Below are 14,664 nucleotides of genomic sequence, written 5' to 3'. Positions count from 1 at the left end.
ACGAGAAAATGAGTACAATAAACAATGACAAAATTTGGGATCCATTGTGTTTTATAATAATATCACTAGTTATGACTGCATGAAGGATACGGGATATTTTCTATTTTCTCTTGAATATGCTGCACTGGTGCCGCACTCGCTTTCTAAATGCTAAAATAAGCACGTTTTCAGTGCCAACTCCTGTGTGCTCCACGACGGGTGTTTGCATGTACTCGATCTATGTTGTGTCTGTCCACCAAGCAGCAACAACCTGACTGTAACGCTGCTTCTTCTCGGTGCATTTTCAGGGACGAAAATGGCTGATTTTGCGGACGATACCGGGGCTCGAGCCTTGCTGGCGCTGAAATCTGCGCCTTGTAGCCCGGTCCGAGTGGCGACTGCGCCCGTGTACACTTTCCCGTCTAATTCGACATCCATGCCTCTCTCTGCGCCCCAGGCCCTTGCGCGGTTGGAAGGCAGGGACTTCGAGTTCGTCATGCGCCAGAGGACGGTGACCGTGGGTCGGAACTCTTCCCACGGCTCCGTGGATGTCAACATGGGTCACTCGAGCTTCATATCTCGGCGACATTTTCAGATAACGTTCGAAGAGCCGCATTTTTACCTGCGCTGTCTGGGGAAGAACGGTGTATTCGTTGATGGTGTGTTCCAGAGGAGGGGTGCTCCCCCGTTCCAGTTACCGAGAGAGTAAGTTTGTGATTTTGCAATGGATTGTTAACAAACTACGTTGTTCGTTCTCATATATGCACACAAACACCAGATGTTTTTGATAGTAACAGCAAAGTTAACGTTTGCATGGTTTATGTCGGATCAGGCTATACATGGAGATAGATACACGGTTGTACTAGCAGCGGGAGTGGTGATGGTAAATTAGCCAACAGGAGAGTAGGCTCTTATCTAACTACTTAGCTAAGATTTCAGCATAGTTAACCAGCGATGCATAACTGGTTCGTTCTTTGGAAAACCTGTGTTGGGCATGCTTTTGAAAGGCGTTTGGATCTAGGTAATACGTTTATGGTACGCGTGTGCTATGGTTACGACGTACAAACACAACTTGGCGTTTGTTGTTCAGCTATGTTTTGACGTGGCAGCCCAAGCATTCTTTTTTCTTAACTGCACTGATGGTGTAGCTAGCTACCTATTAAGAAATCTGCGTCGCGGATTTTACTTTCTGGTAGGTTTTTTCACGATATTTTTGCTCTGCCATATGGAAGGAAAGCTAGATATTGTTGCGATAGATTGCAACGCTGTTAGCTTGCAGGTCGGCAGTTTTGAAGGTGGGGTAAGGGGGGGATGTGTGGAGGGGTGTGACTCCGCGAACATAAACACCTGACGTCACCCAGAAGTAGTGACAGCCATTCGACCACAGTTTAACCACGGTTATAGGGTTACACCACAACGTAATTGGGATTTTTTGGAGCAACACTAGTTCTGTAGTTACCGTTGGCTCGGGTTCTGCATCTCTTTTCAGTATTGTAAGGCCGTTCATAATCAATTAAACGCTGGTCAGAAAAGAAGTCATAACTACTTCATTGTTAACTTTTTTACAGGTGTAAAGACGCAAATTGGACTTGCATGGTCAAACCGTGTAGCAATTGTAATTGATTGTGTCACACGTCACTATAAAAATTATTAGGTAGTTATTTTCTGTGTCTAAAATTAGTTAGTTTAGGTAGTTCGTGTGTGTGTGTGTGTGTGTGTGTGTGTGTGTGTGTGTTTTCATGGGTACAGTTATCTCCTTTACAGATTTACTCTTGTGGCCAGTAAACACTGTTTATTTTCGAATTGACACTTCGTGGAGTCCCTTTAAAAGATGTTTTAAGGAAACTGGCATGCTTATCTGTATACTCACTGCATAATCAGTTGCTATGGCGATTGTTGCTAAAGGTAATGGTGTCATTTGGTAAGCAAAGCAAATCACCAGTGTAAAATAACCACTTCTAGGCAAATACTGAGGCTGTACTTGATTTCTCATTTACATGAGAACATTTAATGTTGTCTAGGTCTAAGATGTTCTCTGTAATTTAGCAGAGCCTTCTAATGATATGTGTGTGAATCTTGAAATGAACCCTATGACCCAAGAGCCAAGAGCATCCTTTTAATTCTCCTAATAATGTTCTAATTGTATCATTTAGCTGGGAATGTGAATGCATGCCAGTGATAAGTTGTTTGGCTGCTGTTAAAATCCAAACGTGCTATTTTGGAAAGGCCCAAAAAATGACACGGTTGGTGAAGGTCACAAAAAAATTAATAGTTACGAAAGAGGAATCATGACCATAAGGATAACAATGGAGGTACCAACGATAGTGTAAATAGTCACTTGAGGATGAGCAATGCACGAAACCTGAGGAGTGGTAATGTGAATCTCGACGGGTTTATGTTTACGGTTCAGAATTGCAGACAATAAACCGGATTTGTGCAAAATGCTTTCCTTCTTCCACTCACGTTGGTCGTTCTAGTAGTGGGCTCACGATATACAAGCTGAAAACGCGTGCTTTTCTGTGAGCGTTTGGACTCATGCCAAGCTCGCCCCTTTGAAACAGCCGGACTGCATGCAGCGCAAGGGCAAGTGTGGCTCTCCAGTACAACACTTGAGTAAATATTTCCTGTAAAGGCTGTAGTGGCTCAATACGTGGCAGTGCTGGAGGCAGAGAAACCATGCTGAGGGGGAAAGCCTCTGCCAGCGTGGTGTTACTTGTCACCGTGGGATCATTTTGATCGTCTTTTATAGCCCTTACAAGTGTGCATGTGGGTGTGTTGGGGGTTGGCAGAGTCATGTGATCTAAACTTGTACTGGTTTTACATGCATCTCTGCAGACCTGAGATCAGTTGCTTGTGATTTAAGCGGCTGTTCGTTGAACAACAAATCCCATTTTCAGGGAATACTGAGAGGTGTTGAGTTTGATTTGTTGTCATGTCATGCCATGGATTTAAGGTTATCGTAGCAATTCATATTTGGTAAGCACCTTTTCCATGCTCAGGGTGCTGTTTAGTACACAATAAAATACACCTTCACTGCAACTACACACCTAAAATTGTTATTTTGATTTTTACAATTATATTATTAGATTCTCTTTTATATTTATTACCAGTATCATCTCTATGTTTAACTTTTAGACTGCAGTATTTTCTAGATCAAAACTGGCCTGTCAGTTGTGTTTCTGAAGTGTAGAATGGTTGACTTTTTTCTCACAGATTTTGAATCTCAAAACATGTTTTGGCATTTTGTTTGTTGCTCTGTGAATAATAAAGAAAACGCTACCTATTCTCTGTATTACAGGTGCACCTTTCGCTTTCCCAGCACTGTCATTAAGATCCAGTTCACTGCGCTGTACCACAAAGAGGTGAAGAAGGAGGAGGCCCCCCTGTCTCCAGTGAGGCCACTGTACCCCCAGATCTCCCCTCTGAAAATCAACATTCCCGACACAGACTTCAGGAGTATGATGAGCCCGCTGCCCTCTCCTACCGGAACCATCAGGTATGTGTGTGTGGGGGGGGGGGGGGGGGGGGGGGGGGGTTGGGGGGTTGCCGTGGGGATGCCGGAGAGTGAGGCTGTGGAACTGAAGGTTGTATATGCTTACTTTGAAAGCCCTTAGATGTGGTCTGTCATGTTCTGTGTGCACAGTTGTTCTTTTTATTTTACTCAGTGCACTTTTGCACCGTTGCTTTGCAAGTTGCTTTGGATAAGAACGTCTGCTAGGGCAAGTAAATGTAAACATAACGTATTTACTTTAACAATGGCAAAAATTGAACGTGAGGCTTTGTTTTGCATGTGTGGACTTTGAACCCTGGATTGTGGCAGCTAGGTGAGGCATGCGTGCTCCAAGCTGAGAGCTGTGAATCCTGTTCGTCAAAAACATGCAGAATTATTTTGAGCCGGCAGGGAGGAGCATTAGAGATTGCCTTCCTGTGACAAACCAAATTTGTGAGCACTCAGGGAAATGAAAGCGTTTTCTCTGGGCTTACGGTGTTGATTTGGATTTATTTAATGTGAATAAAGAGACCGAGCACAGTTTCGCTGTCAGCCATTGCTAATCAGGTGATTGTGGTCCTCGGCGCTGTGCTGCTGTGGATCATCTGTTTCTTGTTTGTATAGCGCATACTGCCAGGCTCATGGTCATACCCCTAAATGCCTCGGCACTAAATCCTGTCATTAAAAGAGAAGGTTTTAGCAAAAAAAATCAGTTTTAAAAACCTCCATTATACCATTGAAATTTTGTGTCTTGTTGTGAACCCCCCCACCCCCCACCAAGATAATATCACCATTGCCACATTCTCTTCTGCCAGAAGTGTTTGTTGGCTGCGGTTGGTGGTTACGTGTGTGTAGCGGGCAGCGCTAGGTCCCCTCTACAGTGTCGGAAAAGAACGGGCACGCAGCGCGCAGGGCACAGGAGCGGCAGCAGCGGCAGTGGCGGCGGCCGCCTCTCTTCAGGAAAACACCACAGCGGTGCCAGCGAGTGGCTTCCTGGAACGACACCCTCCGCTCCGCCGCGTTCCATTGGCGAGCGTGTCGGCCCTGCAACTTCCCCCGCAGCAACAGTTTCTACTGCGCCATGTGTCCGTTACGGCCGCGACAAAAAAAAGAAACCAAAGCCTGATTAAGTACGATGTCTATGCCTTACGCCACATGGTCTGCTTGTTCCAAGTATGCAGGGGGTTGTTTAGAAAGGGGGATGGCCTCTCCAGTCTCTGACAGCAAAACAGATTGGGTTGCCTTCTAAAGTTCTGTGAGGCCAGGGTGTTTAAGGGAAGTGCCAACCCCCACGCCACGGAAATGTATTTTTACTTGTACCTTTTCTTAATCTCCCTTATCTTGGCTTTGTTTACAGTATCACTTGGTATATGAGAGGAAGAACATGTTAATACACGATTAAACAACAGTGTGGTTAGTAGTTGCCAGAGGAAATCAGTCAGGCAATTGAAACCAATGCACAGTTAATAGTGTATACTGTATATTAACACATATAATAGTCTTGCCAAATGGAAAATTTAATTTGATGGTTTGCCACGCTGAATGACTTTAATTGTGGTGTATTATTATTTCTATTGTTTATAATGAATATGATTAACATATAACATATAATTATATGGGACTATTCCATAAGCCTTTCATTTGAGCCTCTTGAATTGAAATATTATATGGTTTCAGTGCAAAGGAAAGTATTTTCTCGTTCTCTGTTCCACACACACTTCTTTCTGTGCCACTGAGCTGGATTTTACTTTCAGGACAGTGCTGCCCCCGGTGGCGGTTCTGCTCCTCTGCACCATGCGTGGCGCTGAATGTGAGCGTATGTGTGTACACATGCCATATATGGCATGTGTCGAGCTTGGCACGTCGTGATTGGTGGAGAGGACATTGTTGTGTTTCTGTGTGTTTTGGCCACAGATGGTTTCCTATTTGCAAGCGCTCCTGCCCCTCCCCTCGTGCTGCCCCGCCCACCTCCTTCGAGCAGACTCTGGTGACCCGCTCCCACACCCAAAACAAACAGAGAGGCAGGGCAGGCCTCTGCAACTGCAACTTTCTCCTGTTCCTCGTGCCAAACGGGGCTCTCGCTGCACAAAGTGGATTCTCTCCAGTGTGTTTTTGCTTGTTTGCTGCTGTTTGGGGAATTTGGCTTTCTCGGAAAGCAGGGCGGGAGTCCGCACCCGCGCAGCAAACCGTAATAATGCTGAAGGGCGTTGAAATCCAGGCATGAGGAGCTGTCCAAGAGACTGACTCACCGGGCACTATAGTCACCTCTGCTACTCGTTGCATGACATATTTGCTTAGCAGATGCCTTTATCCAAAGCGGCTTTAGGTATCATCGGTCTCGTTTGGTTGAACATTTCAAGGGTTTCTGGGTAAAGCATCTTGCTTTACAGTGCACCAGTAGTGGAACTAGGGAAGAAAGGCAGCAACCTTTGGCTTATAAGTCTTGCTCCTTACTATTATGCCATGCAGCATGCTAAAGATTTCAAACATTCCCACTCCTAGAACAGCCCTGATTCATTTACTTTTACAAGCAGAGGGGTTCAAATGTCACCTCATGGCCGTGAGAGGGAGGTGGTTTAAGATAAAAGAGGTGCTTCTGTTACACGAGGTCTGGCAGTGGAAACACTGACCCAGTGCTTTTCTTGAAAGAGCATCTTGATTCTTAGGAAGAGGATGTGGTAAACATCAAACCACTCCAAAGCTATAGCGATAACTCGGTGGTGTACACAACCTTTCCGGTTGTGTCTGAAGGTCACAAGAACCTTTGCATGCGTCAGCGAAGTTCAATAACCCTTTAACGTGTTCTGTCAATATTTTGAATAGACAGAAATCGAAGTGGTCCTTCTCTATTTAGGGAAGTGGGCAAAAAATATTTCTGAGACATTGTGGTGGATGAATGCTGGTTTCATAATTAATTTCAATGTACACGTTACTGTAGCAACATGAAGTGAAATGACATTGCCAAAAGAACATTGTAATGACAGTTTTCCTCACATGTACATTATGTATATCTTTAATATTTAATTACATAATTTATATGCAGATACTCCTCTCCAGTGCAGTCTTGTACAGGACACATTTATTTGTTCTAGAAGTGGTCAGCGTCTCAGGCTAGATATTCACTAGTATCAACAGGCGTCCTCTGAACAGAGCTACAAGTGCAGCAGAATGCTTTTCAGCACACACAATGGAAAAGTGGTTAGAACAGCGTGATCATTTATATGTGAATATACAATTCAGATACATAGGCCTGAATGTGCATAGAAGACGGCTGAGACAACTGAAGATGGCAATAAATAGCACAGAACACAAACAAGAATGCAACACTCAGAGGAAACCAAATATGACATCATAAAGGTAATTCTTTGGAATTTTGGAGGGAAATTAGTATTTTCATCTTGACAGGACCGTGTTATTAAGCTCTCTGTGGAGAGAGGAAAGAAAAACAGTTGCAGTGTAGTGCTTTGTTTTTATGGGAAATGGTTACAGAGCCATCGAGTGGTAAGCTCACATAACGTTCGTTCCATTAAGGTGAATGACATACTGCGCCAGTAGTTTTAAGAGTAATTTTTCTTAATTTATTAGTATATGGAGTGGTAATGGAGGAAATATAGTTTTGTAATGATTTGCAGCTAAATGGTGCATTACACAAAGGGGAATAGTACTGTGTTGGAGCAGCTGCAAGTCTACAGAGTAATATAAATGGAATTCCAGAATGTCTGTCTCCTCAACAGAGCACAGTGACTTGAGCTCAAATGCAGTGGAAAGTTTTTTTGTATTATTATTTTTTCTGTAGTCCTACTTTAATTGCAGTGATTGAAAAAAAGGAATTGAAAGCTAACCAGGCGAGTGTTTTCTCTGGCTCATTATTGATGGAAAGTACCTAAAAAAAAAAAATCAATTTCAAAATAAATCTGAAAATGAGTAAATTGGAAATCTTGCATTGCCTCCGTAGTTGTCCCAGTTCACCAGTAATCCCGTTCAGCCGCATATGAAGCAAATGGGCTGTGTTATAAACACTACATCTCTCTATCTGCCCATACGCTGTCAGCCTGCAGGAAAATGGAAAGTAAGGACCATGCATTAGCTGTATTACGAGTGTACATCATATTCTAGGTCCGCAATGTAGCAGCCTTAGGAGATTCTGACAGACAAATGTCAGGCTCATTCCTCCATATGTTTAGCTGTATTATGAGAGACCCCTTGACAAGCGCTACTTGACAGAGAAGTAATTTGTCCGTTTAGCAGTGTAGTATTGTGATGTATTTTGGATTCTGTGTTCTTTTGACTGATGTATGGTAGTGTACTTGGCTTCTGTTGCCTAGTCAGGTTGCACAAGTTAACTTGTGATAGGGCTTGATTAGTGTTATGCTCACTGTCACTGGTATGGGAGTGTTGTTATCCTGCTCTGATACAGTTGCTCATTTAACTGAATGGATACACATACATATGTTCTATTGTTCTGGAAGTCATTCTGGATAAGAGCATCTGCTAAATGTACTCAGTGTAATGTAATATAAACAGTGATATGGAAGAAGTTATTGTCTATGGACTGTAGACTTGGACTGAGCAGTAATTTTTGAATTGCCTTTGAATAACTGAGCTAACCAAAGTGTGAAGGTGTAACCTACTCCAGGGTGAGGCAAAGGCATGTGCTTATTTAGAGTGGAAGCGCTCACGCCCACCTGTCCTCTTCGCAGCGTCCCTAACTCGTGTCCGGCGAGTCCCCGTGGGGCGGGATCCTCGGGGTACCGCTTTGGACGCAACGTCACTTCAGACCTCCAGCTGGCGGCGGAGTTCGCGGCCAAAGCGGTGTCGGAGCAGCGAGCCGATGCGTCCGGAGGCGAGAGCCCCAAGGTGAGCACCTCAAACCTTGTATCTTTCACACACCACGTAACAGGTGGCCATGGCCTTATGTGACAGTCCTTGTTGGGAGAACATGTGACTACACTAGCTTGTAAGTAGGCGTTAAGACAATAAAAGAAACTGAGACCTCCATGGAGTGGCGGTAAACCTCAGGGTTTTATAAAGAAATTGGTAGGATAACAATTAACGGCCTACTTGGTGGTTTCTGTCAATGTTATTGCTATACTTGCAGGGATAAAATAACCAGCAACATCCCCAAATGAAAAAAAGTACAATTTACCAACATTCCACGCAGTTTTGCTTCTCTCTTTTAGCAGACGTTATAAGAACTTTTAAAGAGGCGGGGCCAAAAAAAAGGCAAACCATTACACTTGCACTGTCGGTCTGATTAATCCCAACTAATCAAAACCATTAGCACTCCATTTTGACTGGTCAACAGGAGGGAGAAAAACATTACATAGCCATCACACCTTCACGCACTCAGTAACCTAGCTCTCACTATGGCACTCATGAAGCGTCTTTTCCTCTCGCCCTCACACACTCATATGCCTTGCTGACTGCCTATTTACTACAAACTGGCCTTTCATATGTTACAGGGAGGGTAACCTGACAGTAGTCCATCAGTATTATAGAAAGAACCAGGTCAGTATAGGTCAGCCAGTCTGCTGCTCATAGGCCTTCACACTGTGTCGTAGGGATGGTCTTCCCTGTCGTTTGACATGATAAAGCGAAACCCTCCCTTTGCGCTCCTGTGCTGTGGAGCTGTGCGGCTAGGCGTGACGTGTGGGTCCGACGTGCCGTGTTTGTGTCTCCCCCAGGATGAGTCGAAGCCGCCCTACTCGTACGCACAGCTCATCGTTCAGGCCATCTCCTCCGCGCTGGACAGACAGCTCACCCTGAGCGGCATCTACGCCCACATCACCAAGCATTACCCCTACTATAGGACGGCGGACAAGGGCTGGCAGGTGAGCCGCTCCGCAGTGAGGTCCCATTCCACGCGGAAATGCGACCCACAGTCCGCACTGTGTTCCCCTGCCGTCCACTGTCTCATTCTGCTTCCATGTCTGGGAATTCCCTATGCACCTTACAGAAATATATCATAGGAATAAATAGTAACGTAGAAGACAAGAAGTCGCAACAAATGCAACCAAAAGCAGTCATTGTGTGCTCCGCAGTTTCTTGATAAATGTGTGGAAACGTGGAGCTCCTGCTGAACCGGGCCGCTCTGCATGGAAGATAGGGCACAGCAGTTTTCCGATCTTTGGTTTGACGCTCGATTCTCTGTGTCTGACCCTGTCTGGCGTGTCGCGGCGGCAGAACTCCATCCGTCACAACCTGTCCCTGAACCGCTACTTCATCAAAGTGCCCCGTTCCCAGGAGGAGCCGGGGAAGGGGTCCTTCTGGAGGATCGACCCCTCGTCCGAGGCCAAGCTGGTGGAGCAGGCCTTCCGAAAGCGCCGGCAGAGGGGCACGTCCTGCTTCCGCACCCCCTTCGGCCCCCTCTCCTCCAGGTAGGGCCTCCCCCTCTGCTTGGTCAGAAAGGGACACTGTGTTTTTGGACTCTGTTAGAGGTGGTGGAGTCTGGCCAACGTTCTCAGCCCCGTTCTTCACTTGTACCCCTTGTACCTTTCTGTTGTTTGTTATTTTTTTCCTTGCTGTCATTTGAATGGGCAGAACAAAGTAAGTTAATGTCACCTCATCTGTGTGGTCGTCTTTTCATTGTCAGCATTGGTACGCAAGAGATGATACAAATCGTAGCTTCACTGTTTAAGAGTCACGGAGAGTTCTCATTTATCCTACCTACCATACATACTCAGCTTGCTTTGAGGGTTGGTGTCTTTTGTAGGTCAAAAACACCCCTGGCAACCTTCAGGTAATGCACATACACCACTTTTTCTATGGCGTCAGCTAAGTGTTTGAAGATAGTGTGATATTTCAGGTTATTCGTGGGTAGACCGTTACCACTGTTGGGGTATGAAACAGTCAAACAAAAAACAAAAAAAGCTGAGAAATTCCAAATTACAAATTGCTGCTGGCTAGCTTGGATGTGTATGAGAAGTGAGCCTCATATTGGTATCAGTGTAATAACTCATATAGTGTCATCAGTGTTATCGCTCATAAGCATGATCCCATTCACTGTAAGGTGCAGTAGATCAGTACCTCACTCTCAGCTAATGCCATACTGCTGTACGTAGGCAACAGCCGCAACTGGCACAGTCTGCATCTTTCTGAGGTGGAAGGGACGTGTGTGTGTGTGTGTGTGTGTGTGTGTGTGTGTGTGTGTGTGTGCGTGCGCATGCATCTGTGTGTGAATGTGTGTGCCTGCGCGTGTGAGGATGTGTGTGTGGGCAGCTGTGTTGAAGCAGTTCTTCCTGGCTGTGAGTGTTTAGCCCCTCTGTCTGTGTGGTCCAGGAGCGCCCCAGCCTCCCCCACCCACTCGAGCGGCCTGCAGACCCCTGACTGCCTGTCCAGGGAGGGCTCACCTGTGTCCCACGAGCAGGACCTGGGCTCCAAGCTGGCCTCCGTGCCCGAGTACCGCTACACCCAGAGTGCACCAGGTGAGGCTGGGTGGTGGCGTTGCCGCGGTCACTGTGCGTCACCCTGAGACGTGCTCCATCTCACCCCGCTCTCGCTCGATCCCCTCACAGGCTCTCCCGTCAGCGCCCAGCCAGTCATCATGACCGTGCCCCCCCAGCCCGCGGCCGGGGGCGGGGCCAAGCCGCTGGCCTACGTCGCTGCCTCCCTCTTTGCCTCCCAGCAGGCCCCGGGCCACGCCCTCCACGTGGTCCAGCAGGCGCCCACCGTCACCATGGTCAGGGTGGTGACCACCTCGGCCAGCTCCCCCAATGGGTACATTGTTGCCGGTACCAATGCGCACCCAGCAGGAGAGAGCCCCGGGGAGCCAAAAGGTGCAGTGCCACACTTCACACAGCCAAGCTCTCTGTGAATGCTTTATCAGCACATGTGCTTTTTGTTGAAATCAATGGGGAAAGCCCATATTTCAACCACTTTTGGCTGTTGTTATTAGTAGAAGAAGTAGTATCTGTAGCAGAGGTATGATTAATATGATTATTTATGGTTCAATTAAGTATATTGAGTGAGTGTGTGAACTAAGTGTTGGATCATCCGTAGAAGCCCACAGAATTGTGTGTGTGACTGTTTTTGTGTGTTAAATGTTGTACTTGTATGGTACTGTGTGTGTGTGGCAGTACTGTCCATGTACATCACTGTGTGTCTGCGTATGTGTGTCACTGCGTGTCATTATTGTCCGTGTGTGTTATTGCATGTGGCAGTGTGGTCCATGTGTGACAGTTTCACTGTGTCACAGCAGGTGCTGGAGAGGAGAAGACCGTCGTGAGCTACGCGTCTCTACCCACTTCCAGCCGGGTCATCCAGGCGGTGGGCAGCGCCGCAGGGGCGGGCAGCGGCGGGCAGCAGACCTTCACCATCCTGCAGCAGACGCCCGTCTCACTGGGCCAGCACCAGCTGCCCGTCAGACCAATCACCCAGAACGGCAAGCACGCCCTCCCTGTCACCAGCGTCACCGGCGTGGCTGGCAGCGCCTATGGTACGCCTTTCCTCCCGCTGGCATGGGAAAAGTTCGCTGGGGAGCAAAAGAGAATGCAGTGCATTACACAGTAGGAGTGAACTCCAAAGGCTTGCTAGAGTTCTGTTTTCCCTCTCTTAAAGGGAAGGACCTGTTTGTTTTGTGAGGATGGAAGTTGACAAAAAGTGTGTCATCAATGACAGGCACGTTTGTGAACTCTTTCAGGCTAAATCATTGTTCTGTCAACTAGCCTGCCCCTCTAAAATCAAAATGTTTCATGTCAGAGTTAGGTGAATACTTCGTAATTTCATACTTGGTTTCAATTTTCTTCTGAATCTTGTTTTTTTTTCCCCCATTTGTCTTTTAGCTATCACCAACCCACTTCAGATGCTGGCTGCCCAGGCATCCAGCTCTCCCCCTGTTGTGGTGAACAGGCCACCCAGTGTGGAGGCTGAGGAGCCGGGCTCTACACCAAGCGAGCCTGAGGCTAAGAGGCCTAAGATGGAAGATGGTGATGCGGCCTCAGTCCCTCAGCCGGTTATTGTAGCGATGAACCAGGAAGCCAGCGAATAAAGCAGGCGGAAGAAAACAGGACTGAACAGAGGATCATTATAAACGTGCCCCACAGTATATAAATCCAGTGTGCCAAACAAAAGGGGTAAAATGTCTCTTATTCAGAACTTAATGTGTGAGAGATGGTAGCGCAATTCAAACAGACCATTGATTGTATAGTTTTGCAAGAGGAGGGTTTTTTTACTATGCGTTTGAGCCATACTTATGATTGGTCAAAATGCATTTATCCAGTAAGCCTTAAAACAGAGGTGTTCTACTGTTTGATTACCTGGAGGTGTTAATCAAAACGGTAAAGGTTCCTCAGAAAGAGAACCTACCTGTACAAGTTCTCAAATATAAGAGCATTAATATAATTTTTCAGTAGATATCCTCATTGTAGTACTTCAGTACATTTAATAGGTGGATGGGGGGTGGGACCAAAGCCTACACATCTTTGTTTGACTTTAGGTAGTTTCTCAGAACAGAAGTGTTAAAGGCCTAGGAGCCTGTGCTGTTTGAGTCTCGGCTTCAAATTATTATTGTGAATACAGATTTATTCATCTCCCATTTTGTACTTGATGTCAGCATCTGTCTTTGATGCATGCAATCTTTTTTTTCAAATAAAGAATGTTACAGATAAAAGCAAAAAACAGAGGATGAAAATTTAAAAAAATAATAAATTTAAAAAATTCCGGGACTGAAAATTCTCTCTTGTCCCAGTGGAGGCTATTCATTATATTAGTGTAAAATATTTTTCTATTACAGACTATCATTGTACTAATGTTAAAGAAGTAGAAATATCTCTTTAAAATGTCACTGTTTGTAATTTGTTTATTGTGTAGCACAATGTTAATTCACTCAATGAATGTACCTTTACTCTATTTTTCTAATGGTTCAAGCCCCTTGTATTCCCCTTCATTAAGTACGCTAGGTACAGAAGTTTGTAGTTTAATAAGTATTGTAAGGGAAAATGTTTGTAGTAAAATAGAGGAAAAAAAAGATTTAAAGCTAAAAGGCAACACTATATGTTTAACTTAAAGCTCAGACCTCAGGCAATTGTTCGTACTTTTTTATTAGCACAGACAGGAGTATAAGTTTGCTGTATAATCCGCAATATGGCTAAGTCTCCTCAGCAAATTGCATTTGATGCATTTTTGTTTGATGGCAGTACTATTCGTAGCACTGTCCAGGGGGTACACTGTATATATGGTGAATTTACTTGGTCTGGTTGTTAATGCCTGCACAGGCCTATGGTGCAGGCAACACAAGGCTTTACTTAAAGGTCACAGTCAATATCCCACTTCCTGAGTGGAATTAGAAATATTGGATTTTTCACTGGAAATGAAAGTCACTGAGGTACAGTGAAGCAAACATGCTCTGCTACTGTGGCATCAGTGCAAAAATGTGTATAAGTAAAAAAAATGGCAGCTTACTCCACCCAAAGTACCAAACAGCCCCTGAGAGGGAACAGCATGTGAATGTTGACCAGTCTGCTGAAACGTTCTTCAGCTCCCTTGTCCTCATCTTCTCTTCTCCAAAGAGTGTATGTCCTTTTTTTCTTAGTCTTCATTCAGTGCTTATCAAGAAATGAAGACGGAAGGTCTGACTGAAACTATTGGAAAAACTGATTGCCATAACAAGAACAAACTCGTCGTGATGGATAAGTACATTTGTCTGAAACTTCAGAAAAGGGTAAAGCGCCCCAGTCTAAAATTATGATTTGGTTTGTTTTGTGACAGGTATCGGGTATTTACTTGCCTCCTGTTAGCTAGGAAACTGATGCTCCGCCTTCATTCGTGCTGGCCTCACTACCAGTCAAAATTTCTTTTAGGTGTGGGCAAATATTCACAATCTTGTGAAAAACGCTGCTTTTGACCGCAGACAGCTCTAATGACTGCAAGACCCCAAGAATCATGTAGGAAAGTCTGAGTTAATTAATGTTTTCCTTGTACAAGGTGGCAATCTCACTATTTTTAGTTTGATTACAACATTAGGCTCGCAAATCCCCTTTGGTGGGGCAGGCCTTGTTCTCACTCAGTTTTTAGACAGTGAAATTGGAGCGGAGTTCTCCTTTAATTACAGCGCAGTTTGCTAAATTTGGGAAGAGGAACAATTAGGTGCTTTTATTTTCTATAAAGTGGCTGCATTTACTCTCAAATTTAAAAAAGAACATACAGAAACAATTCGTAGTTTAGGTTTCCAAATTAAACAAGATTACTTCCAAACATTA

The 14,664-nt window shown here is 45.2% G+C and overlaps 1 protein-coding gene across 2 annotated transcripts; it reads left to right on the top strand.

Annotated features, from left to right (window-relative positions):
* Positions 1-232: 232 nt before the first annotated feature.
* foxk1 (forkhead box K1) lies at positions 233-13,153 on the top strand. Of its 2 annotated transcripts, XM_036553372.1 has the most exons (10): positions 233-684; positions 3,278-3,475; positions 8,170-8,326; positions 9,154-9,300; positions 9,653-9,846; positions 10,010-10,015; positions 10,748-10,893; positions 10,984-11,244; positions 11,667-11,903; positions 12,250-13,153. In XM_036553372.1, the coding sequence occupies exons 1-10, from the start codon at positions 296-298 to the stop codon at positions 12,453-12,455; spliced, it is 1,941 nt and encodes a 646-aa protein (XP_036409265.1). In that variant the 5' UTR covers positions 233-295; the 3' UTR covers positions 12,456-13,153. The 2 variants fall into 2 exon arrangements, with proteins under 2 accessions (XP_036409265.1, XP_036409266.1); XM_036553373.1 differs by lacking the exon at positions 10,010-10,015 and having other exon boundaries at positions 12,250-13,152.
* The last annotated feature ends 1,511 nt before the right edge of the window (positions 13,154-14,664 follow it).

The sequence above is a fragment of the Megalops cyprinoides genome, chromosome 19, assembly GCF_013368585.1.
Source record: "Megalops cyprinoides isolate fMegCyp1 chromosome 19, fMegCyp1.pri, whole genome shotgun sequence".
In the NCBI taxonomy this organism is placed as follows: Eukaryota; Metazoa; Chordata; class Actinopteri; order Elopiformes; family Megalopidae; genus Megalops; species Megalops cyprinoides.
The sequence above is the reverse complement of the archived record's forward strand: the minus strand, read 5'-3'. Positions and strand labels throughout refer to the sequence as shown.

Excerpts from the sequence above, each read along its gene's own strand:
- foxk1 (XM_036553372.1), top strand. The coding sequence starts at position 296 with ATGGCTGATTTTGCGGACGATACCGGGGCTCGAGCCTTGCTGGCGCTG. Across the intron at positions 3,476-8,169 it reads TCTCCTACCGGAACCATCAG|CGTCCCTAACTCGTGTCCGG; the intron begins GTATGTGTGTGT and ends TCCTCTTCGCAG. Across the intron at positions 11,904-12,249 it reads CGTGGCTGGCAGCGCCTATG|CTATCACCAACCCACTTCAG; the intron begins GTACGCCTTTCC and ends TTTGTCTTTTAG.